This window comes from Urocitellus parryii, chromosome 6 (genome assembly GCF_045843805.1).
Source record: "Urocitellus parryii isolate mUroPar1 chromosome 6, mUroPar1.hap1, whole genome shotgun sequence".
Classification (NCBI taxonomy): domain Eukaryota; kingdom Metazoa; phylum Chordata; class Mammalia; order Rodentia; family Sciuridae; genus Urocitellus; species Urocitellus parryii.
This window is the reverse complement of record NC_135536.1, coordinates 66,454,665-66,481,447: the sequence shown is the minus strand read 5'-3', so window position 1 is coordinate 66,481,447 and position 26,783 is coordinate 66,454,665. Positions and strand designations below refer to the sequence as shown.

Below are 26,783 nucleotides of genomic sequence, written 5' to 3'. Positions count from 1 at the left end.
TTCAACTTTTGTTTATCATTAAAGATTTTTATTTCGTTGTCATACCTGAAGCTTAATTTTGCTGGATACAGAATTCTTGGTTGGCATCCATTGTCTTTCAGTGTTTGAAATACATTGTTCCAGGACCTTCTTGCTTTCAGCATCTGTGATGAAAAATCCATTGTTAACCTTATTGGTTTACCCCTGAATGTAATCTGCCTCCTTTCTCTTGTAGCTTTTAATATTTTCTCTTTGTTCTATATATTGGATATCTTCATAACAATGTGTCTTGGCGTTGGTCTACTGTGAGTTTTGTATGCTCGGGGTCCTGTATGCATCTACAATTTGTATATCGGTTTCCTTTTTTATTTCTGGAAAGTTTTCTGTAATTATTTCATTCAGCAGGTTACTCATTCCCTTGGTTTGAATCTCTATACCTTCCTCTATCCCAATGACTCTTAAGTTTGTTTTTTTTATGTTACCCCATATCTCTTGGATGTTTTTCTCGTGATTTTTTACCTGCCTTTCTGAGTTGGCTAGACTCTTTTCAAGATGATATATTTTGTCTTCATTATCTGACATTCTGGCTTCTACTTGCTCCACTCTGTTAGTGATACTCTCATTTGAGTTTTTAATTTGGTTTATAGTTTCCTTCATTTCTAGAAGTATTGTTTGATTTTTTTTATAATCTCTATCTCCTGATAAAGATGCTTAACTTCTTCTTTTATCTGTTTATGTAATTCGTTTTCAATGTGTTCTTTCACTGTTTGAATTTGCTGTCTCATATCCTCTTTAAGGTTCCATTCCATCTGTCTAAGGTGTTCCATGAGTTCTTTATATGACCATTTTTCTGATGACTCTAGGTCCTCCTGAATATTTAGGCTGTCCTGCATTGTTTGTACTCCTTTTCTTCCTTGCTTTTTCATGCTGCTCATGTTACTTCTTGTTCTGTTTGACTGCTGAGTTACTGTTTACTCCTATAAATTTATTTGATGCTTGGGAGGAAAGGTATGAGAAGGGAAGGGAAGAAGTCACTGTAGCCGCTGATTTCAATGAAGTTATCTCCTCCGCCGCAGTCTGGTGACGTCAGTTCTCTGTTATGGTGGTATCTCTTGCAAATGGCAACAGTTCGTTTCCCTTTGCCAGGTGACCAATGCAACGGGTGGGTCCTGACTGTCTCTCCCAAGCCCCGTTTCAATCCTGTGGCCACTGCCTATGAAGGCTCGGTTGGCATTTACCTCTGTAGGATCAGAAGGGCCGACCAGTTGTTTCAGTGGGATGGATTAGTGCTGAGTCACAGCTGTTTGTGGGAAGCAGGCGAACGGGAGCTTGAATTCAGCCGATCCGGGCTCAGTGTGTGTTCTGAGAGGCCCAGACTGTTCGCCCCAGATCCATGTCAGCTCAGCATTGCCTACTGATCCTGAGCAAATAGCATTTAGACTGTTTACTCCCTATGCCCGCACAGCTGAAGAGGTCAGAGACTTGATCTCTCCGTGCCCGCTGCCGTGTTGAAAGCATTGTGGTTTATTCTTATAATTACATTATAAATTTGATAGAACAGCAATAACAGTTATGTATTAGCTTTGTTTTGCTATGTCAAAATTTCTAGAAAAGATAGAAACATCGTGAAAGAAGCACATGGTGGAGGAAAGCTGCTGCTCATCTCATGGCAGCCAGTAAACAGAGAGAGACAGAGACAAAGGGAAAGGAAAGAGAAGCAGAAGACAAGATATAGTCCCAAAGGGCATGCCCATAAGGACTCTTCCTCTAGATCCTACCTCCTAACTTTCTATTACCTCCAGTAATCCATTCAGCCATGACTCTATCAAGGAGTTCACAAGGTTAGCACCCTCTTGATCCAATCACTTCCCCCAAAAAATCACCTCTGAACATTGCATGTATTGGGACTGAGCCTTCAACACATGAGTCTTTGGGGAACATTCCAGATTCAAACTATTGTAAGTGATGATGTATAGAAAACAGATTTATGAGTAATGAGTAATTTATGAGTATATGAAAATTAGCATCCAAACTGTTTGAACTTTAAATTAATATCCAGGTAAACAAGCAACAAAGATTGTTATTGTCATAGGTGTATTTTGGCCAAGAAATAAAGACTTTAAAATTATCTAATTTTTTTCTCTACATTCTGCATTCATCAAACAAACTCTTCTCAAGTCCAAGAGTCAAATAGACCACAATACAATAATTTTGGGTGACTTTAACACACCTCTTTCATCATTAGATAGATATTCCAAACAAAAGCAGAACAAAGAAACTATTGAACTCAATAATATAATCAATAACTTAGACTTAACTGACATATATAATTCCAACCTTCAATGAGAGAATGAATATACTTTCTTCTCAGCAGCATGGATTCTTCTAATTTGTTTCTAACACATCTGAACATTAAATTGAAAGCTTCTATTTGCCACTAAAGCTCTGGATTCCTCCAGAGACCCTACTTATAGACAAACAAGGGGACCCTTCTCCCTTCTTCTATTGACATAATACATTGTAAAGCCCTAGGCAGCAATCTCCTTGGCCAAGGCCACACTGAAGCTAACACTGGTTTATCATTATAATCTTTAGATATTCCCAGAGTGCTCTGTCATGAAAGTCATGCAAGAGCCATTTGCTATAATGACAAGCTGGAAGTTTGAGTAACTCTAATTAAAAAATAACTGTAACAGAAAAACAGAACTTTGACAGTTGGCTGTGTCCATTCTCTGATATCTAGAATACCAGATATCTTAGAGTGCTGATACCATTCTTACCTGGGGTTTGAGGTAATAATATGATAGCATGCTAGAAATTTTCAGAAATGGTCATGTACTTAAGAAGCAGACCAACCTATGTGTGAAATTTCTCTCTGTCCCTTTTGTTAGGGGACCTTAGGTAAGTTATTTAATCTCCTCATAACTGAAAACTATAATTCTTCTTGAGCGTTGCTATGAAAATGAAAGTACCCCCATGAGTTATTGTCGTAGGGTAAATAAATGAGGAATATAGTGTGGTGATGATATGTTTTGATATTCTGTCAGGTGAAGTGAAGGACAAAGTTGTTCAAGTGGTGGAGCTCCCCATTGTAGACAGTCTTCATCCACGTCCTCCTTATTTACCCTTGGCTGTACCAGAAGACCTTGCAGATCGACTCCTAAGAGTGCATGGTGATCCTGCAGTGTGGTGGGTGTCTCAATTTGTCAAATATTTGATCCGCCCGCAACCTTGGTTGGAAAAGGAAATAGAAGAGGCCACCAAGAAGCTTGGCTTCAAACATCCAGTTATTGGGTAAGAATCTGATTTTTTTTCCCTCAAACAGTGATATATAATAGTGATACATAATATTTTTACCTTCTACTTTGAACTTTACAATTCAGAGTTTAGTTTTCATTGCCCCACCAAAAACAGGTTTCACAGTTCATGTTAGGGCACAGGGAGAATATTCTTCCTTTGTTCACTTAGAACATTAGTAAAAATTGCTTAGTAGTGCTTTATAATGCTTCTCTTTTTACCACTCTTAATATTAAAGATCTCTTTGTTTTTATTTTCATATTTCCCACTTCACATCTTCCTTCATGTTTTAGCTTTTATAGAGAAATTATTAACCCCTATTAAAAATGTTAGCATAAAAGAAGATACGTAGTGAAATCATAATATTATTAGATAGTGTTTCATCTCATGAAACTTTTTATTAAAAATCAGTGGAATCATTAACATCATCTCTAAAGAGTACACTGAACAATTCCAATTTTCTAAGAGAAGCATTGAGGGAAGAATAGTAGAATCAATTGGACACTATTACCCTGTGTGCACATATAACTTTACGACCAGTGTGATTCTACATCATGTACAACCAGAACAATGAGAAGTTATACTCCATTTATGTATGATGTGTTAAAGTACATTCTATTATCATGTATAACTAGTTAGAACAAATAAGAAGAAGAAGAAGAAGAAGAAGAATGTGGGAAGGAAAAGATGACAGAATAGATGTTTCTGTGATCCTATCCACATCTGGACTATAACCTGGCATGCAAAAAAAGAATGGAAAGTCATAAAGATGGCAGAGTAACATCAGTGAAACAAATCTCCACACCCCATAATAGAGTTGGCCTTTGGCTTGGCCTGAGGCATGCCCAAGACTGCAACTTCAGGGAAACAAATCTACCATTTTCCTTCTTCTACATGGGGATAGTGATTTATCAATGGGTGGCTCTAGAGGGCAGATTTAAGGAGCCTTAATTATGAAAACAAAATATGATTGTTATTCTTATTTCCACTAAAATTACTTTGGAAGCACTAAGATAGAAGACTATGGAAATCAGTGTATTATTCAGTGCAGATTAATATAAATATGTATAGCCAATTTTACTGTGTTAGGCCTTTTTATAAGTGGTATGGATGAGATCTGTATCTGCTCACATTTGATAAGTGAAAAACAGAAAAGAAACACATTAGAAACACAACAAAAGGGCTGGAATGACTCCATGAAACTAAAATATTAAAAATCCTTAAAAAGTTTTCCTGCCACTTTCTACAGGAAAAGACCATGTAGTCTTTTTCCTTAGACAACTTTAAATTCTATAAACTGGCAGTTATAATACAAGATTAAATGAAGAAAAGAAAAAAATGGCTTCAGAATGTGACAAGCACTATCTTTAATATTCTGTAATAACAACTGTGACTCTTCATCATTTTAGTCTCAAAAACCCTAAGATTTAAATTCTTTGGTTTTTTTGTTTTGTTTTTTCCTGGATAGCTGGTGAGTATGTTGCTGCCTAATGTGAAGTGTAACTCTGAAATCTTTCTCTATAATAAAGTATTCTTCAAAAACTTTACTTATTTTCTAATTTCTCTTATATTGTTTACCATGCAAATATATTAAAACATGTGAGAGTTTTTTTAATATTTGTTTTTTCTAATTATGAAAATAAAGAAAAATCAGTTTAAATTGTTACAGTGCCATTATAAATTATATAAATTGAGTACACCAAAAGCACCAAGTGAATCAATACATTATCAGCAGAATGTGAATTTCTCCCCCAGAGTCCATGTCAGACGCACAGACAAAGTGGGAACAGAAGCAGCCTTCCATCCCATTGAGGAGTACATGGTGCATGTTGAAGAACATTTTCAGCTTCTCGCACGCAGAATGCAAGTGGATAAAAAAAGAGTATATTTGGCCACGGATGATCCTTCTTTATTAAACGAGGCAAAAACAAAGTAAGTTAGACCAACTAGGAGTTCTAGAGTGACATTGTCTCTTTTTTTGAGAAGAATCTTTAATTCCCATCACTTGTGATTCTTGTTCTAATATTATTATTAATTATTGGGGTTTTAAAATTCAAATGACTGTGTACTTGCTTAACTCTTAATTTAATCAAAGCATACTTTATTAGCCATATCTGATGCCTTGAAATAAGAAATCCAAAATGAAATAGACTGTTGATTACACATTTCGAGCAGTCATCACTATCACCATTAAACACAATCACCCCCTTCTTGGTACTAAAATCTATATCAGTTTGCTCAAGCTTCCATAATAAAATACCCATAAACTAAGTGGTTTAAATGACAGAAATTTATTTCTCATAGTTCTGGAGGCCGAGAAGTCTATGATCAGTAAGGTAGATTTTCATTCTGAAGATTCTCTTGGCTTGTAGGCAGCCACCATCTCACTGTGTCCTCGCTTGATCTCTTTTTGTGTGTGTGCCAAAGAGAGCAGGCACTCAAGTGCCTATCTTATAAAGATGTTGATCCTGTCGTGATGGTCCCAGCCTCTTGAACACATCTTACTCTCATTACCTCCCAAAGGCCAAGTACCAATTAGAAACTGAAACATGTGAATTTTGGGGAAAAATAAACATAATATTTATCAATTTTATAGAATTGCTAGTAATAAAACACACCTGGTACTTGCCCCTTTGATCTTGTTATTCATTGTCGACACTAACAATTACAGGCAACTGAATATATGTGTATATATATAGAGAGAGTCTTTGTTGTTTTAAATTTCTGAAATTTGAAAGTTACACTAAAGAAAGGTAAAGAACCAAAGAATGATTTTTTTTAAGTGGATAAATAAATTCTTCTATTATGTATTGATATTTTAGGCACTGTGCTAGGTGTAGGGATGTCATGATAATCAAGGTACTCCCTCCTCTTAAGGAATTCCTAATCGAGTGAAGGAAAAAAATCACTGTTATTAATAATACTATAGGATTATCCAGGAGCAGTGGCACATACCTGTAATCTCAGTGACTTAGGAAGCTAAAGTAGGAGGATCATGGGTATAAAGCCAGCCTTAACAATTTAAAGAGGATGTAAGCAACTTAGGGAGACCCTGACTCAAAATTAAAAATCAATAATAAGAGGGCTGGGGATGTGGCTCAATGGTTAAGTACCCTTGTGTTTATTCCCTAGTACCAGTAATAATAGCAACAACAATGATAATAATATAGGATTAACATAGGGTTTTATGAAAACTAGTAGACTGATTCTGATTAGAAATTTCCTATCATAGGATCTGGGTCAACCTGGGATTGGCCATTATTTACTATCCATAAATAAATGCTGTATTAATTATATACCAAAAAATAGGAAAGACAGTAGAATGAATGGGCATAACTTTCCTATGTTCATATATGAATACATGACTAGTGTAACTCTACATCATATACAACCACAAGAATGGGAAGTTATACTCTATGCATGTATGATATGTCAAAATACATTCTGCTGTCATGAATAACTTAAAAAAAAAACAAAAGAAAAAAAGAAAAATGAATAAGAATACACACACACACAAGTAGGGAACAGGGTAAAATAAAATTGTGGTCTAACTTTTGCTATAATACCATCTCCTCCAGAAATCATCCCTGATTATTTGACTGAGTTATGTCCTTTCTCTGCACATTCTTCTATTATAGTGCATAGCACTTATTTACTTCTGCCTTCCTCACTAGATTATATATACTTTATTCATAAGGCCTGTCTTAGTATGTGCCTAGTACAAACTGAACTGTGTTTATTTTGATCTCATCAGTTCAAAAACATTTTATTAGCAATGAAAGAATGAATTACTTGAACCATTTGGCTATTTAACATATTTCTTAGTACCTTTTTTCTGTAACAAATGGGAGGGGAAAAGAAGCAAAGTCAGAATAAGGTAGTATTCCAAGTCCTTGTGTATACACATAAAGGACCAAGAAATTCATCAGCTAAGTATAAGAATGTTAATATAAGATTTACAGATTAAATACACATTTGGGCACAAAACACAATACAAATTGTTTTTCAAATTAATGTTCAGATGTGTTAGAAACAAATTAGAAGGATCCATGTGCTGCTGAGAAGAAAGTATATTCTCTCATTGAAGGTTGGAATATTCTATATATGTCAGTTGAATCTAAGTTATTGATTGCATTATTGAGTTCTATAGTTTCTATGTTCAGCTTTTGTTTGGAAGATCTGATGATGAAAGAGGTATATTAAAGTCACCCAAAATTATTGTGTTGTGGTCTATTTGACTCTTGAACTTGAGAAGAGTTTGTTTGATGAATGTAGATGCTCCATCATAGGAGCATATATACACTTCTCAGAAGATGATGTACAGTCAGTCAACAAATAACATGAAAAATGTTCATCATCACTAGCAAAGAGAAATGCAGATCAAAACCACTGTAAGATTTCATCTCACTCCAGTCAGAATGGCAGCTATTATGCATACAAACAACAATAAGTGTTGGCAAGGATGCGGGGGAAAAGATATACTCATACACTGCTGGTGGGACTGCAAATTCGTGCAGCCAACATGGAAAGCAGTATGGAGATTTCTTGGAAAATTGGGAATGGAGCTACCATTTGGCCCAGCTGTCCCTCTCCTCGGTCTATACTCAAATAACTTAAAAACAGCATACTACAGGGATACGGCTACATCAGTGCTTATAGCAGCACAATTCACAATAGCTAAACTGTGGAACCAACCTAGGTACCCTTCAATAGATGAATGGATAAAAATAAATGTGGCACATTGGACTATTACTGAGTAATAAATGAGAATGAAATCATGGCATTTACAGGTAAATGGATGGAGTTAGAGAAATAATGTTAAGTGAAGTTAGCCAATCCCAAAAAACCAAATGCTGAAAGTTTTCTTTGATATAAGGAGGCTGATTCATAGTGAGATAGAAAGAGGGAGCATGGGAGGAATAGATGAACTCTAGATAGGGCAGAGGGGTTGAAGGGGAAGGGAGGAGGCATGGGGTAATTAATGATGGTGGAATGTAATGATCATTATTATCTAAAGTACAGGTATAAGGACATGAATTGGTGTAAATATACTATGTATACAACCAGAGATATGAAAAATTGTGCTCTATATATGTAATAAGAATTGTAATGCATTCTGTCATATATAAATAAAAAAGAAAGAAAGAACAAATTAGAAACAATTCACCATGTTTTCTCATTTTAAAACACCATATGAAATTTGTAGCTTGGTTGAAGAAAGGGATATTAATCTTGCTACTCTTTCACTTATTCTTGAATGTATCATGAGCGTTTTTCCTTGATTAGCAAAATAATTCATGTTCATGAGAAAATATGGAAGTTGGTAAATACAAAGCCAAGGAAACTACCCATAGTCCCACTATTCACTGGCAACAAATATTTAAATATTGACATATTCCTTTATATCGTCCTATTTTTAAATAGTTGTTCATATCTTATGTAATTTTGGATCCCTTTTTTGCATCTGATATTAAATTGGACCTACTTTTAAGGTCACTAAAAAGGTTACTTATTTTTTTGTTTATTTATTTTGAATAGACAATTATATATGTTTATGGGTTATAATATAATGCTTTTGTCTGCTTACTCACTGTTGTCAAATAATAAATATCCATAATCTCACCACTTACCAAATTTTTTATGATGAGAATGTTAAAGGTGTTCTTTTAGCAATTTTTAAAGATTCCATACATCATTATTAACTGTGATCACCATATAGTGCCATAGAACCCTATAACTTAATCCTCCAATCTAACAGAGACTTTGTACCCTTTTGTCAGTGTATCTCCTTTTTCCATTTTTCCACTTCTCCCATATCCCCACCCCACCTCTCCAACTTCTGGTATCCACCTTTCTACTCTCTTGTTTATGTGGGATCAACCTTTTAGATTCCACATATAGGTAAGATCATATAGTATTTGTCTTTCTGTGCCTAGCTTATTTTACTTAGCATAATGTCCTCCAGTTTCATTCATGTTGTCACAAATGACAGAATTTCTCCTTTTTTAAGGTTACACAGTATTTCATAATACTGTGTGTGTGTGTGTGTGTGTGTGTGTGTGTGTGTATGTATCACATTACTGATGAACATTTAAGTTGCTTTCATATCTTGGCTACTGTAAATAATGCTGAAATGTTCTCCATATCCTTGACAGCACTTGTTATCCTTTATTTTCTTGGTTATAATCATCCTTCTAGGTGTGAAGTGATATCTCATTATGATTTTAGTTTGCATTTTTCTGATGATCAGAGATGTTAAACATTTTTTCACATATCTATTGGCCATTTGCACCACTTATTTTAAGAAATGTCTGTTTAGATCCTCAGACTTTTTACTTTTTTCTTTTTTTTAATGTGGTCCTGAGGATTAAACCCAGAACCTTATACATGCCAGGCAAGATCTGTTCAACTGAGCTATATCCACATATCCCTAACCTCAGCCCCCATTGCTATCTTTTAATCAGATTATTTTCCCACTATTATATTTTATATTTTGGAGATTAACCCCTTATCAGATGTATGGTTTACAAATATTTTTCCAAATCTCTTGGTTGTCTCTTCATTCACTCTGTTAATTATTTCTTTTGCTATGCAAAATCATTTAAATTTGACATAATCCCATTTGTATATTTTTGCTTTTGTGGCCTATGCTTTTAAAGTTCTATCCAAGAAACAATTGCCCCCATCAATGGCATAGAGCTGGGTTTTGTTTGTTTTATTCTAATGGTTTTTAAGTTTTTGATCTTACATTTTAAGTCTTTTATCCATTTTAGTGTTCTTTCTCTTTTTTTTTGCATATGATGTGAGATAAAGATCTGTTTTCATTCTATTAGATTAGAGGATTAAGTTTTAGTCCCATATGTGGACATCCAGTTTTCCCAACAACATTAATTGATAGACTGGCCTTTCCTCATTGTATATTCTTGATATCTTTGGTGAAAATCAAGAGACCATAAATACTTTGATTCATTTTGGGGTTTGTAGTCCCATTGATTGGTCATTGTGTCTGTTTTATGCTAGAAACATGCTGGGTCTTGTTTAGGGGCTTTTTATGTGTGTGGAGGGGATTGTTTGTTTGTTAGAGGGGAAGAAGATTATTTGGTTCACAGTTTCAGAGGTCTCAGTCCATGGACAGCCTACTCCATTGCTGTATGCCCAAGGTCAGCAGAACATCATGGTGGAAGGATGTGGTGGAGAAAAGCAGCCCAGGACATGACTACCAGGAAGCAAAGCCTATTTTATTACAATAGGCTGTTTTGATTACAATAGCTTTGTAGTAGTTTTGAAATCTGGGAGTTTAATTCTTCTAATTTTGTAGAGTTTTTGCTCAAGATTTCTTTGGTTATTTGGGATCTTTTATGGTCCAATACAAATTGTAGGGTTGGTTTTCTCTCTCTCTCTCTCTCTCTCTCTCTCTCTCTCTCTCTCTCTCTCTGAAAAATAACATTGGAATTCTGATAGAAATTGCATTGAATCTGTAAATTACTTTGAATAGTATGAGCATTTTAACAATGTTAATTCTTCCAATTCATGGACATGGGCTGTATGTTTCATTTTTTTGTGTGTATTCTTCAGTTTCCTTCATCAATGTTTTACAGTCTTTAATACACAGGTCTTCTACCTCCTTGGTTAAATTTACTCCTAAGTATTTTATTTTATTTGTTGCTGTTATAATAGGATTATTTTCTTAATTACTTTGTTGGTTAGTTTGTTGCTAGTATATAGAAATGCTACCTTTTTTGTATTCAGATTTTGTAATCTGAAACTTCACTGAATTTATCATTTCTAAGAGATTTTTGGTGGAGTTTTAAGGATGTGTGTGTGCGCATGCATATCAACAGCAAACTGATAGTTTCACTCTTTTTTTATATTGATGCCTTCTATTTCTTATCTAATTACTCTGGCTTATACTGCTAGTATTATGTTGAATAGATCTGGTGAGCGTCAATCTATGTGTAGATATATTTCTTCTATACCTATTTTTTATCATGAACAAATGTTGAATTTTGTCAAGATGCTTTATCTGCGTCTGTTGAGAAAATCATGTATTTTTTGGTATTTATTCTGTCAGTACAGTATATCACATTTATTGATTTATGTATGTTAAATTATCCTTGCATTCCTAGGATAAATATCATTTGATCATGATAAATGATCTTTTTAATGTGCTATGGAATTCAGTTTGTAGTATTTTGTTGAGGATTTTTTTTTCATCCTCAATGAAAATGAGGATTTTCTCCTCTTCAATTTTTGGGAGGAGTTTGAGATGGGTTGGTATTAGTTCTTTAAATGTTTGATAGAATTCAGCAGTGAAGCCATCCAGTCACAGGCTGTTCTTTAAAGGAGAGATTTTTTTAAACTTATTTTATCTCTTTACTTATTATTTTTCTGTTTAGATTTTCCATACCTTCCTGACTCAGTATTGGTGGGCATGTTTCTAGAAATTCATCCATTTCTTCATGGCTATACAATTTGGTGGGGTATGCTTCTTCATAGTAACCTCTTGTACTCCTTTGTATTTCTGTGGTGTCAGTTGTAATGTCTCCTCTTTTTTTGTTTTTTTGTTTTGTTTTGTTTTTGTGTATTTAGGCTCTCTAGTGGTATATGCGTATATATTTACAATTGTTACAATTTCTTGAGAATTGATCCCTTTTGTTATTATATAATGATTTTTTTTCTCTTTTTATAGTTTTTGACGTACAGCCTCTTATAAGTATAGATGCTGCTGCTTTCTTTTGGTTTCCATTTGCATGCAATATCTTTTTGCATTCCTTCACTTTCAGTCATTGTGTTTCCTGAGTGTGAATTGTAAATATCCACTGTGTGGATCACTGGTACTTACTTGATCAAGCATTTCTCTAACATTAGACAGATTATTTTCAGTTTTTACTTTTATAAATAATGACACAAAATATGCCAAAAATTATTTTATTATTTCCTTAAGCTATATTTCTAGACTTTGAAGTGTTTAAATAAAATGATATGATATTTTATTGCCTTAATCCAGTACCACAACATGACTTTTTTTTAAGAGAGAGAGAGAGAATTTTAATATTTATTTTTTAGTTTTCGGTGGACACAACATCTTTGTTTGTATGTGGTGCTGAGGATCGAACCTAGGCCCACGCATGCCAGGCGAGCGCACTACCACTTGAGCCACATTCCCAGCCCACAACATGACATTTTTATACCAAACAACTCTTTTATTACAGTTAGCAGTATCTACATGGACTATAGAAATAGTAAAACTTGAATTTCCTCATTTTAGTCTGTAACTATAACTTCTCTCCCTATGGTAGTTTAGGCAGCAGTTTTCTCCTTATTCTAAGTGTAGTGGTAACATTTTATGCATAATTTTTTACTATTAGAAAATCCTTTCATTTTAATTTTTAAGTCATTTCAAAGGTATTCTCGGGAATTTAAAAGATATTTCTTTCCTTCATTCTTTTACTTAAAATGTTTTTCAACTCTGAATCAATTCTGCTTTAAACCTTTCATAGTTGGTTTGATACTTAAGCAAATCTCAAAACCTCTGCATTGTTTTAGGAAATCAAAAGCATGAATTAACCTTGCAAGAGATGTTATGTCCAAGGTAATCATTGTAATGAGACTTCTATGTTTCAAGAGTGGACGGAGATGAAGAATTAAACTGTGCATAGGTTTTGCACAGTAAAAGGTGAAAGCATTTTCTGTGTAGCTTATCCTTTAGAAAAAGGAGTCAAGATTAGCTTTATAGACATAGCTTCTGTGTGTAGTTATTCCTTGCTGCAATGGAAAAAACCTCATGTTTCTCTAGGTTCAGACTGATTTCATCCACAAGATCTTAGCATAGGCATCCCAGTAACTGTGTCACTCATTACTAATGTGGCAAGCAATATCTCATAAATAATTCACTACCAGAGTGTTTGAATTATAGAATCATTGGCAGTTAAAGAAATAAGAGCTATTAAGCTTGTCTATCCAATATTGTTTTCAAAGATTGTGGAAATTGGGGATAGAGATAAAACAGGAAGATAAACAGCCTTTAAAAACCTCCCAAGTAGGGTTGGGGGTATAACTCATTAGTAAAGTACTGGCCCAGCATGCACAAGGCCCTGGGTTCAATCCCTAACACTGGGGAAAAAAACCTCAGTTATTTAGTTTGTTCTTTATCAAAAATTCTGAACAAGCTTTTTCTAAAGTTAAGTACATTGAAATGAATAGAGGCAAGAAAAATGTTTAAAAGTTTTTGCCAAGTGTTTGGTTGTCCTGTGAAATAAAGAAGCTACATGAGTAATATATTTGTTTATTATTTTATTGAGTTCCATGCAAGATACATACAGTACAGGGCACTGGGAATACAAATGCAAAGACAAATAAAAGATAATATATGATTTATTTTTCTATAGAATATCTAACTGAAAGACAATACATACATGTAATAAATAATTACAGCATGGTTAAAGAAGTGTCCTGAAGGAGTCCTATACCAGATATCACAAAGAATAGTATCTCCTTCAGTCTCCTTCAGAAAATTTGATATTAGTTTATAACTCCAGGCTAGTCCTTTGTGGGTGATATAAAAATAAGTTTCTATAATGTGGAAAAAGAAGAAAACTTATTTTTATCATTACCAATCATTTCATGAGGTATCTCTGAAACCTCAAGATAGGAAAATCCCTCTGCTGACATATTTGAAGACAAGTAGCATATTTGTGCAGAAAAGTCTTCTCCCATTATTTATTTTTTCCTACTCTTAGTATCCTTCATAATGCTATATTTTATATATAAAGTCCTTTTGGTTTAATTCTAAAGAGTTCCCTTTAAGTTAGGAAGTCCATTAATGTTTGTGTCACTTCTCAGTAAATGAATTATTCCTTTCTTTGTTTCCCTGAGCCCCCAAACCATGCTGACAAAGTAGTCTTTATTCACGGATAAAACCTGAACTGGTTCTCAGTTCACCTCCTCTTTTCTCCTTCAGCATTTTCATATGTATATTCGTTACTGTTTCTGCCCACTGCCTGGGTATATAGCTCCACAAGGGTCATATTAAAAGTATTTCTGGTTGTTTTCTTTTTAGAACAAATGTGGCATTTTCTTCATTTCCCTGATTCTGAACTGAGGAGGGCAAAATGTCAAAAATAATAAGACAAATAGATCTGAACACAGAACCAGCCTTAAACAGTGCTCACTTTGCCTTTACAATTAATATTAGGAGGCAATGAGGAGGAGCTCCTTGGTGGCCACAAAATGAAGAGAAGTCTGAAGCAGCTGTTAGGGAATTAAGATAAAGTCCCACACAAAGGTATCACTCAACTATTCATGTATTTATGCATACAACTTTGTTCAGAATGCCAGGTACTTTGATGTAAAGAAAAATAAGTCATGGTCCTAACATTTGGGAAATAGTTTTTGGAAGACAGACATATAAACTAACTCTTGATGTTTCTATTTCTAACATAAGAATTATTATTCTTTCAAGAAATGCTCTTCCATCCTCCTGTTATATTCCAGATTCTCTTCTAGGTGCTGAAAATAATACAGTGACCAGAACAAGTGAAATGCCTCCTTTTATAGAACATTTATTCCAATTAGAGATGATGGAGGTGGGGAATGAATGGATGCAGACAGTAAACAAATAGTAAACAGATATTATGTCAGTTGACAATAAGAGCTATGGAGAAAAACTAAGCAGAAACAAAGGTCCAGGACTTCCAAACTCCTCATTGATGAGGTGATATTGAGCAGAGATCTAAATAAGTAAAGAACACTATTTAATAACCATCCCCAATATTTATTGAGCATTTACTACATGTCAGGTACTCTTCTAAGAGCTTCACATCACTTAATGTATTAATTCTTAAGAAATTATGTATGAACACTTACTATCCCCTTTTCACACAACTATACAAGGTTTATAACTTAATTCTGAAGATCTATCTCATGCACTAAGACACTAATTCACTGTATACTAGAGTACAGTTAAAACTCTAATTCGGAGTGGAGTCATTTGAACATGTGGTAGACTTTTTAAACACAGCCTGTTTTAATATTTTTAAACACATACCCTATCTTAAGTAAGACCACTAATGTATTACTTAGTAGACATCTACAAGGAATTTGCTTTCATAAATTCATTAAGATAGTTTCCATTACCATATTGCTTAAATAGATTTATTCAAAAAGGATGGGCTTTAGATGAGACTGTTTATTCTCACAAAATTTTAGTTATTTTTTAATTCTTTTCATTATTTGCTTATAATATCAAATTTTCACTCAAATCTGAATTATCATAAATGAAAATTTAAGTGAGATTTTATCATGATAGTTATAGTCTAAAGGAAAAATTCAGTGACCAAATATGAAAACAGCTTGAATAAACTCTTAGAAGGGCCTTCATTACAAACAATAATGAACCTTTAGTTTTCAATTCTTTCATGAATTGATAAAGGACATTTTGATGTGTATGTATGTGTGTTATATGATGTACCAATAATACTTAATATATAGAACATTAAAAATGTATTCTGTCCTACTAATGGATCCACAGGTGCCTCACCAACTATTCCATTGAATGTTTTAATTAAAACTCTCCTCTCTATTAGAAAGAGAAGAATTCTTAATCAAAGGACCAATCCTCCCTGTATAGGATACTGTGATTTCAGTAAACATGTATAAATTTCTTTTTTCAGGTACCCCAATTATGAATTTATTAGTGATAACTCTATTTCTTGGTCAGCTGGACTGCACAATCGATATACAGAAAATTCACTTCGGGGTGTGATCCTGGATATACATTTTCTCTCCCAGGCAGACTTCCTAGTGTGTACTTTTTCATCCCAGGTAGGTGGCAGTAAGACATGTTTAAATGACCAAAAACTTTTTCATCATTATCGTGTTCAGGACAATTATTGTTTATGTGTCTGTGTTTTTAATGTTGGTTATCATGACTCAGGTACAGTTATCCTTATATTTAGTAATGATATGTTTTGTGAACGAATGAAGAGATTCCACAAAATAGCTATTTGAGGACTTTGAATATTTAGTTGTTTGCAAGCAATGGTTGAATACATCTCCCCTAGAAGTTTTAAATTACCTGCCTTGTTTATAGCATGTAACACAAACAGCAAGTAATTAAGCTTACTTAATACTTTCTGATTTTGTATACTTTCAATATATAACTAGAATCTATCCAGGTCAACTTATCAGTGCACTGATACTAAGAGGCTTAAGTGCTCAGCATTTTGTCTCATTATATTGTATTATATTTGTCTCATTATGTCTCTTTATAGAAAAGAAGAAAGAGTAAATGTAGTTTCTTTTCAGATCCTATTACATTTCTACTTAGCAAGAAACTATACATTAAATTTAAGAAATACAATATCATAATCATTCTTTCAGTTTAACTGTTTCATATGATTATAGGTTTTGAGTTTGGTGTGTGTGTTTTTGTGAGTGGTCCAATCAGCCTTATATACCCTGTGGAATATAAATATAACAATATTCATTGGTGTTTTTATTTTATTTCTTCTTTCTCATTATACACATATTTTTGGTTAGTTCTTTTAACCAGCTGTTAAATGACTGTTTGTGCTCATAGTTATATTAGATGCAGAGAGGATTTCAAAAGAGATGGAAGATATAGTCTTATCCTCATTCAGAATCAAAATATTCACATGAATCAACTAAGAATAATTACTTAAAAATATAAATTAGTATAAGATAAATATATGTTTAAATGCTGAAAAGTGTGAAAAAATAAAAATGACATTTCCATGGAAATATATTTCAGAGGGAATAAAGAAATGACAAGTTTTTTTATTACATAACAGTGCACATTGTCACAGTGGGATGGTGATATGATTTTTTGGAAAAAATACTTAAACAAGCAAAGGTTACAGGTTTCTTCAGTATAAAATAAGAATACAACTGCTATTGTTTTGTGAATAGCTATACAAAATAGGAGTCATATTGCAACAATCCTTGTCAGAGAGAAAAACTTACTTTTGTCTTCAAGTTCCTATGAAGGCACCCACTGTTGATATTTCTCCCTAATGGGGGGTGAGGGTCTGTCTTTAAGAAGCACTCTGCCCTTTCTCATGGCAGGAGTCAGGTGGGTGTATCTGTTTAGTCCCTCCCAACTGTTTTTGAGAATCCAGCTATGTATCTACCTGATACACAGGTTCCTGTAGCTAGTGAAGACCTCTACACACAACTGATGCTTATTGTTAGAGTGAGTGAATCAAGAGTCACTTTCCCAGTTGTACCACTTTCCCTGAAGGTCTAGATTTTAGGCCTGCCTGAAGTCTGTTCTTCTAGTCCAGGGTTTCTCAACCTAGGCACTACTGGCACTGGGAGTTAGTTAATTCTTTGTTCTGAGGAGCTATACTGTGCATTGTAGGATATTTAACAGCAGCCTTGGTCGGTAGCATCCCTAACCTAAGTTGTGACAACCAAAAATGTCTCTAGACATTACTAGATGTCCCCTAGGGACCAAAATTGCCTTGATTGAGAACCACTGTTCTAGACATAAAACTCAAATATATATGTCTGATTGTTTACCATCCTTACATGTTGACAGGCTCCAAGACTTGCAACTTAATGCTTTGCTTTCTTCCTTCTAGCACTTCTTAGGAATACCGTTATGCTTATTCTGGAAGAAAGAAGATTCTTTTTCTTTTTTTCTGTCCTCTCCCCTTTAGAATTTCTGGTTCTCATTACTGTACCTTTGACCCAGAAATCAGGATGTTGATGTCACTTCATGATGACAGAATTTGTCTGGTCTTTAGGAGAAATTATACTGCTTTGCTCTACTTTATACATAATATCAACCTCATTGCATTCAGACTTTGAGTCCAGAAAAGCATTCATATGAAGAACTGGTGCTGAAAGAATTTTTTGTATCCAAAGGAATGAAATTTATATATGTATTACTCCAAAAAAACTCTTGACAGAGTTTGCCCCAAATAATTTCTGCACATTTGCTCAAAAGCAAAACTCAAACAATATTTTGTACCCCCAAATGGACTTGAATACCTCAAAATACTTTATGTTGGGTTCAGAATAAAAGTTTAACAGTGATGGTACCTTTTATTTATATGTCAAATGGCAAGTTGCCAAATGTGATCACTCCCATTATCACATAGCTTATTTGATGATTAACAGCTATAGCATTTAAGAATGTGGAATGATTGCAGATTCAATGATAAATCTCTGGACTTACTTGTACCTCAGTGTTTTATATTTTTTGTTTGCTTGGTTGATTGGTTAGTTTTTGTTTGGTTGTTTTTTTCCCCCCCCTTGATTCTTTGCAACTCAATGTTTCTTGCAGATATTTTTAAATATAGAGCTATTTAGTACAATTTAGTATTTTTGCAGTGATAACAAAATTGGTTACTGGATTTAGAAGTTCCCTTGCCATAAACTAAAATTGGAATCATTTGAATGCCCCAGAAATGGCTCATCATCACCAATAGGTCATGAGAAAAAGTTACTGAGTAGATCAAAATGCCAAGTCACTGACTTCACTGGACAGAGAACAAGAACAAGACAACATAGGTTCTGCAGGCAGACTCTCTGGATTTAAGTTCAGCTTTGATCACATAGTGGCTCAGGAGCCTTAAACAAATTACTTACCCTATCTCTAACTGTTGATATTTTGTTTTCAGGCTTAAAAACAGTAGTAGTAGTAATAATAATAATAATACATAGAGTAGTAATTACCTCATAAAGTTTTGTGAGGGCTAACAATTTATTTAAAACTTACTGAAAAGAGGACTGAAGTGTTATTATATATAGCTAAAGTATTACTGCCAAATGCAGTGGCATACACCGGTAATCCCAGCAACTTGGAGGGCTGAGGCAGGAGGATTGCAAGTTCAAGGCCTGAGCAATTTAAAAACCTTTCTCAAAACAAAAAATAATTAAAAGGGCTGGGGATATAGCTCAATGGTAGAATGCCTGTAGTTTCAACCCCCAGTACTATCCCCCCCCAAAAAAAATGTTAATCACTTGTAAAGAACCAAGAACTGTGTGTGTGTGTGTGTGTGTGTGTGTGTTTTGTAGGAATACCTTTGCCTGTTAGACTCAATGGTTTTAACTTTAGCAGATCTTTTATACATGGTTCTATTTTACACTATGTGCTCTCACATTTTAAAAGGAGCATGAAACATGTGATTCATGTGGTCATGAATAATGCTTAGGCCCCACTCAGTTATCTTATGGTAAGCAATTCTTTATGAAAAGAGTAACCAGTAACATTCAGCATATTAATTTCTACCTCCTATATGCTGTCTTTTGAGAAATTTTATACTACTTATCAGCAAGAAAGAATTGGTCTTTTGACCATGAGCTTCTTGAAAACCTACAGGCTAAGTGTCATGGCATCTTAAGCAGGATTACTCATAAGGTTTTAGATCCATCCCCCTCAGTGTTTGATCTTTCTGTTTTATCTCCTTAAGTGAGGTCTGGGAATTTTCTGTCTCCTTAAATGAAAAGTTTTAAAAATCCAACAATATGTCTCTACTCTCTAATTTTGTTACCATTTTTGCTCTTAGTTTCTAAATCATCCAAACTGTTTCTCCAAGTCAAGTTTGTCCCCAAAACCTCATAAACTGAAGAGTACTGTCCTCAGGATTTAATATGATAATTAGAGGCAATATTAGCATCTAGTGAATTTTGAAAGCAGCATTGTCACATTCTAAACTATTCTACCAATTATGCTAATTTTGTTATGTTACTGGAAAATATCTATCCCCAAAGCATCTACTTTTCTTATTGATGAAACTATCTTAAATCTGAAACAAATTGTAATGGAGAAATAAGAGTACTAGTTGTAGATAGGAAAAATTACTCTGGAGTCTGATTCACCAAATGGTTTTGGATGTTCACTTTAAAGATTTTAACATTTTTAAAACTAATGTTGTTTAATGAGCAGTGGATGCTGCTCAGTAGTTTCGGTCTTTAAGAATCACTATAGGACAAGATTATTATTTTTCTTAAAAAAAAGATTATTATTTTTCTCCATTGACACTACAACTTGACAGTTTTTACAGCACACTCATAGCCCTCTTTAATTTTAAATCCACACAAAACAGGCCTCATTATACATTGCATCAGATTTTGGAAGGCCCAGATGACAAAATCAAGAACTACATTAACTTTTTTCCAGATATTTGGTTCTGGATAGAAATTTCCATCAAGGTGTAACTCATGCGACAATAGTAAATAACTGTTGAAAGTACCATGGAGCAACACAGGACAAAAGCCCACAATATGAGCTCTGCACCTACCTCCCAGAGTAGGAGACAAGAAGTACACCTTGCTTCATCCTGGACTGTAGCTTGCAGTGCTGAAAATGGTGCTAGGTGGCCTTTATTGCATTGATTTTGGCCATTCCTGCAATGTAGGAAAGACCCTTGTCTTCCTCTCTCTTTGCATAGCAAAATTAAGTAGTGCATAGGAAAAGTATACAGATCTCCCAGCATCACCCAGTGCTTTTAACAAAAAAAAAAACAAAACAAAAAAAACAAAAAACGTGTCCATTTTAAAAAAACAGGGTCCCTTCTGCTCTGAGAAAGCTTTGGAGGCTCATGCAAACTTAGCTGGCTATTATTAAGGAACAAAATTCAGACTGACAGACTCCTGAAAGAAAGTTGAAGGAAAGAGGACGTCAGCAAGACTCCAAGGATTTTTATCTTGAGCAACAAGATGTTGAGAAGAGAAGAGAGGTCAGAAATGAGACCGAGAAGGGCAGCCAGTGAGGTGGGAGGAAAACCAGAGAATGTGGACCAGTGAAGTGTTTCAAGGAAGACATGATCAACTGTGAAGTTAAGAATGCCGAGTTAATTTATTACAAACATCCCTCCCAGACCTAGACAACGTAGGCAGCAGCAGGCTAAGTGTTGAGTTACTAGTCTCAGCAGGGCACATAGAAGCCAACAGAGCATATTGGCTACGGACTCTTAAGGATAGACTGAAGTTGAATCGTGGTCTTACCTCTTTCTACTTTTGAGCGATATGTGATCACAACCCCTCTATGCTTTGGTTTCTTCATCAGTAAAAATGGACATAATAACACTTGATTTTTCTTATTGCTGCATTTAGATATTAATATGGAAGGATTTTGAATACACCTGGCATAGAGGAAAAAAATGATATAGCATCGTGTCAACCCAGAATGAATAAAACAACATGTAGCCAGGCATTGCTTTGCAAACCATAGACTGTTCTCTCCGTCATGCAACCTGGCATGTACCAAACCTGAGTGTTGGCATCAGCTGTAAGCTTTCATTTACCTGCCCCATGATTGAGTTCGTAAAGTCCAGAGAGGAAGTATAGAGGTGATTAAAGGCAAACATCAACACTATAGTAATCTTTCCATTGCTTGCAGTAATTGCCCCATGATTGGTATAGACAATCATTACTTACTCAGAATATTGTATGAGGACCTTAAGGATGAAATATCACCCATGGATTTGCATCTCCATTACTGGAAAAATATTCAGCATAGCATGGAGAAATATTCACTCAGCAGATGTTTATTGAGCGTCTACTATGTGGCAGTCGTTCTTCTAAGTGCTTATTCAAAGGCAGTGTCTTGTGTGATTGAGAGCACTTATGCCAGAACCAGAAAGAATTTTAACTGTGGCTCTGGCTTTGCTAGCTCCTTTTGTATTTTTTGGAAAATTCCTTTCTGTGGCTTAGTTTTCTCTAACTATAAAATATGAATAAATAGTAGTTCCTCACACTTGGTTGTGAGAGTTCAGTGAGTTGGTGGAGGGATATACTGTCAGAACAGTGCTTGCAATCTAATTAGTGCTCATTAAGCTCAGCTGCTAATATTATGGCCATTATTATGAAGAAGATAAAGGACCTCCTTGTGTAGCTGCATTCAACTTGTTTTTGCAGAAATCTCTGTATCTGAAATTTGACCATTAATTATTTCTTTGGTTTAAGAAAACATGTGTACCCACCAAGATTAACACACTATTGATACCAAAACACAAACTAATTATTAGGATAATTGCCAAAAGAAAGCAAGGAAAAGCTGTGGAACAGAGAGGAAAAAAATTTATGAAAGTAAGACGTTGATGAGTGGAGAAGAGAAACCATGTAGGGTTTATTGCTGCAGTAGAGATTGTGGTCATCCTAAGAGTAATACAAGGTCCTGCATTTCCGATTAGAAACGACAGAAGAGTAGGTGAAGGTAACTTTAAAGGAAGACACTCAGGTTTTTCAAAGGCTGTTCTTGATCTTACATTATATCTTTTGGATGCTATGGTATAAACATGGAAAAAAAAGATTTCCAAGAAAAAATACATATAGCAATTATAAGCATACACAAACTGCCCTGGTTCAAATCTGAATCTTCCACTTAATGGGTAGTGTGACCCAGAACAAATGCCTCAAGTTCCCTTATCTGTAAAATGAGTAAAATGATAGAATTATATGGGGATACTGAGAGAATTACATCAGATTATCCTAACAGCAAAAGCTTAGTGTTAGCCTCTATGATATTATTGTAGTTAGCAGTTATTATAGTTGCTTTGTTTTAATTACAGTTGTATGTCACTTAATGATGAGGATACATTCTGAGAAATGTCGTTAAGTGATTTTGTCATTGTGCAAACTTCATAGAGTATACTTATGTAAACTAAGATAATGTCAATTATATAGTGTTGTGGGACCACTGAAATGTTGTTATGAAGCAAAAACTATAATTTCTCTGGTTAATGTATTTGTTTGATTTCTTCCTTTCCATAGTTCTCACATAATTTTGCTTGCTCCATGCATGCCTTTGGCTGAATCTAAGTTTAAAAATTCCAAATCCAAATCCTTAATTTATTAGTCTTAGTATTCTACCATTTATCCCAATTATATCAAGACATTCCCAGTAAATAATTTCTTAGTGAAATCAACTTGAATGCAAATTTTAATTGTCTTGAATCTAATTGAAATTCTAGCACAAGAACTTAAACATATCACTTAAATTCCTTATATTTTAATATTTACAAAATTTAAAATATTTCTAACCTTAAATCTTATTTGCAACTTACATCTAGCATTTGAGAATTGCCCCTCTTGAAAGTTCTTAAAATTCAGATTCTTTGAAAAGTTGAAGTGATGATTAACCTAATCAGATTCCATTTGACCCTAACAGTTGTAAATAAATGTCTCAGGCTAGGGTGTGGCTCAGTGGGAGAGCATTTGCCTAACATATGTGAGACCCTTTGTTCAATCTCTAATACTGTCCCAAAATACAGTATCTCCTGTCAGTTTCTTGATCTTCATGAATGCTACAGTTTTAAAGACTACTGAGTAGTCCTAAAATTGTTCACTAAGCAGATTTATTATTATTATTATTATTATTATTATTATTAGTGCCATTTTAAATAAATGCAAAAGTATTGGTAATAGGGACAAAATAACTTAATTAATTGAGATGGCCATAGCTACAGATTTAAGAAAATTTGATGTAAGCTGAGTTCTCAATTATACATTTATAAACATGTATAAGGAAAATAGTTCTCTCTCCTGTCATCTCCTATTCTTAGAAAAGTTTCTGAAATCCATTTACTTTATGCTGAGTCCATTAATTCCTTAAAATGTTATCCCTCTATGAAGATAGTTTAACGTCACAGTTATAGTTTAACTCTGTCACCAAGTATTAAGCTCAAGGAAGCTCAGAGTGTGGAATTTCATCTACATTCAGTGGACAATGAATATATTCTTTGGACAGAGGAGTCTTTTAAGCAGCCTTAAAGCTACATTAGTCAGGCATCTTCCTCAAAGGCTAGCTCAGTTTATGTCATCCCAAGAATGCTATTATATAAACAACACACTTAAAACTCTATAGAACATAAATGGCAGATGTATTTTAGCTCACCTGAGAATGCTTTGAAAAGTTGAAGTAATGATTTGAAAAGTTGAAGTGATGATTAACCTATTACATGAAATCTACTGAAAATGGTTCCAAGACAAAGTTCTGAGCAGAGAAGTTTTTGGGATTGAAAACAGGGAATAAAGGGAATTAAGTATTTTTTTCCTAATCCTAAACCTTAAATTCTTCCAGGCACAAACTCTGGGGTTACTCATTTTGTTTCTTTTTTTAATCAGTGCCCAGCCTATATAACTGTGTAACTCTTAATAAATGCTTATAAAATTAACTGGTTCATATTTTTAAATTACTTTGCATGATATGTAGATAGCTCCCCCCACCTTAATTGTAATAATCTTTTGTGTACATTCTTTAAAAAGATATAAGCCCAGAAATGAAGAATGACTTATACCATCAACTGATAGCAAATGGATTGAAACCTTTTGACTAAAAGCCACTACTTCTCAACCCTCTCAGTATTTGAGTTCATGTTTGGCCAAGGACTTTCAGTTTGTTATATAAGAGAGCTTTTATATACTGTACTAACAAACTTTTTTCCATTTCTTTCCAAGGTCTGTCGAGTTGCTTATGAAATCATGCAAACACTGCATCCTGATGCCTCTGCAAACTTCCATTCTTTAGATGACATCTACTATTTTGGGGGCCAGAATGCCCACAACCAAATTGCCATTTATCCTCACCAACCTCGAACTGAAGAAGAAATCCCCATGGAACCTGGAGATATCATTGGGGTGGCTGGAAATCATTGGGATGGCTATTCTAAAGGTGTCAACAGAAAACTGGGAAGAACAGGCCTCTATCCCTCCTACAAAGTCCGAGAGAAAATTGAAACCGTCAAATACCCCACATATCCTGAGGCTGAGAAATAAAGCTCAGGTGTAAGAGATGAACAACCAAACTCAGTTCAAACCATTTCAACCAAGCAGTAGATGAAGAAGGCCCTGACCTAACAACATTGGTTAAATGGTAGATACCATTGGCACCAAGAGCAACTAGGAACTGACAAATGCTTCATTGGTGGAATTCCTCTTTAACAAGGGCTGCAGTGCCCTCAAACCCATGCACAGTACAATAATGTACTCACATATAACATGCAAACAGATTGTTTTCTACTTTACCCTTCTATAAATATTATGTCCCCATGAAACAAACACTGCCACATTGTGTAATTTAAGTGACACAGACATTTTATGTGAGACTTCAAACATGGTGCCTATATCTGAGAGACCTGTGTGACTTACCAAGAAGACCTGAATAGCTCCATACTGTGGAGAAGTTTATTCTTAGCCAGTGGTGGTGTTGTGACCACTGAATTCACTCCAATCAACAGATTCAGAATGAGAATGGATGTTTTTTTTTTCCTTTATAAGGTTGTCTGGATTTTTTTTTTAAGTAATTGCATCAGTTCATCCAAGTCATCATTAATAAGTGAAGGATACATCAGAAAATTAAATATTCACTCTCCATTAGGAACTTTTGTAAAACAATGCCATGAACAAATTCTTTAGTACGCAATGTCTCTGGACATTCTCTTTGATAACAAAAAATAAATTTTAAAAAAGAATTTTGTAAAGTTTCTAGAATTTTGTATCACTGGATGGTGCGGTGATCAGCTTTATAGTAGAAAACTATGATAAAATGGAGGTTTTTTGTTTTTCAGCTTCTTTATTGTTTCTGATTCAATAATCAAATATTAACTAAAAGAGACATTGGTCCATTTTAATAATGAAAACTGATTTTAGTTGGTGCACATTACAGTGGCTAAGAACATTCTTTAGGAGCTTTCTTTTGGACATTGTTGGTTTAATTGAATGAAATACTGATAATCTATGCTCCCAGGGGAAATATTACCTCCATTTCTATAACTAACCATTTCAGGTTTGTTTGGTAATCTTTCTTAGTGTGGCTTTTGTCAGTTTCTGTGAATTGGGTCCTGGTTTTTTTTTTTTTTTTTTTATCCAGAAACCAAATTATGCCCTTTTCTATAATGTCCTGCTTGTAGAAATATAAGGAGTCTTTGGATGGGAAGATGACTTTTTTCTGAAATGTGTATCTCATAGTATGCAGAGTTAATTTGGTGAACAAAGGAGAAAGGGACTAGCATTAGACCCAACATTTTCTCTTACAAATTATCTCTATCCTTTTAGTAATATTATGTTGGAATCACTTAAGAAGAACTTTTCTACTAATAAAAACACTCCCTATTTGTATGTAGCCTGCCTTCTACAGATCCTTGCAGGAGTGTTGCATAGCATATGTCCTACCTTCTAAAAGAAAAATGTGCTCCATGTAGAAACCATTTTCAGGCCTGGTGTTAAGTATCAGGGATTTCAGACAGAAAAGCTCAGTTAGCTCTGACTTTTACTACCTTACTAAGTGAAAACACCTTCCTACCAAATGTCCCTAAATTCTTTTCACCTCTTGAGTCAAGTCTTCCAAAATACAAAAAATAACTACTTATAGTGTCAGTGAGCAGTTTTCCATTTAGTTTTGGTACAAATAAAAATCACTTGAAACAAAATCTGTGAGCAGAGGTAATTTCGAATATTATTCTCCAATTTCCATCTCACATGAAATCAGAACATCAGTAACTATGGGTCTGATTTATGCCTTTGTACAAAGGTAAATT

At 34.4% G+C, this 26,783-nt stretch overlaps 1 protein-coding gene across 4 annotated transcripts in view; it reads left to right on the top strand.

Annotated features, from left to right (window-relative positions):
• Positions 1 to 25,922, top strand: part of Fut8 (fucosyltransferase 8) — a 319,640-nt gene extending 293,718 nt beyond the window's left edge. For 3 of the 4 annotated variants that reach the window (XM_026385191.2, XM_026385189.2, XM_077799608.1), the window contains 4 exons: positions 3,027 to 3,273; positions 5,032 to 5,208; positions 15,948 to 16,098; positions 24,706 to 25,922. In XM_026385191.2, coding sequence (XP_026240976.1) covers positions 3,027 to 3,273; positions 5,032 to 5,208; positions 15,948 to 16,098; positions 24,706 to 25,023 — 893 coding nt within the window. In that variant the 3' untranslated portion in view covers positions 25,024 to 25,922. The remainder of the gene's footprint in view (positions 1 to 3,026; positions 3,274 to 5,031; positions 5,209 to 15,947; positions 16,099 to 24,705) is intronic. The other variant, XM_026385192.2, reaches the window with a different exon arrangement.
• Positions 25,923 to 26,783: the final 861 nt, after the last annotated feature.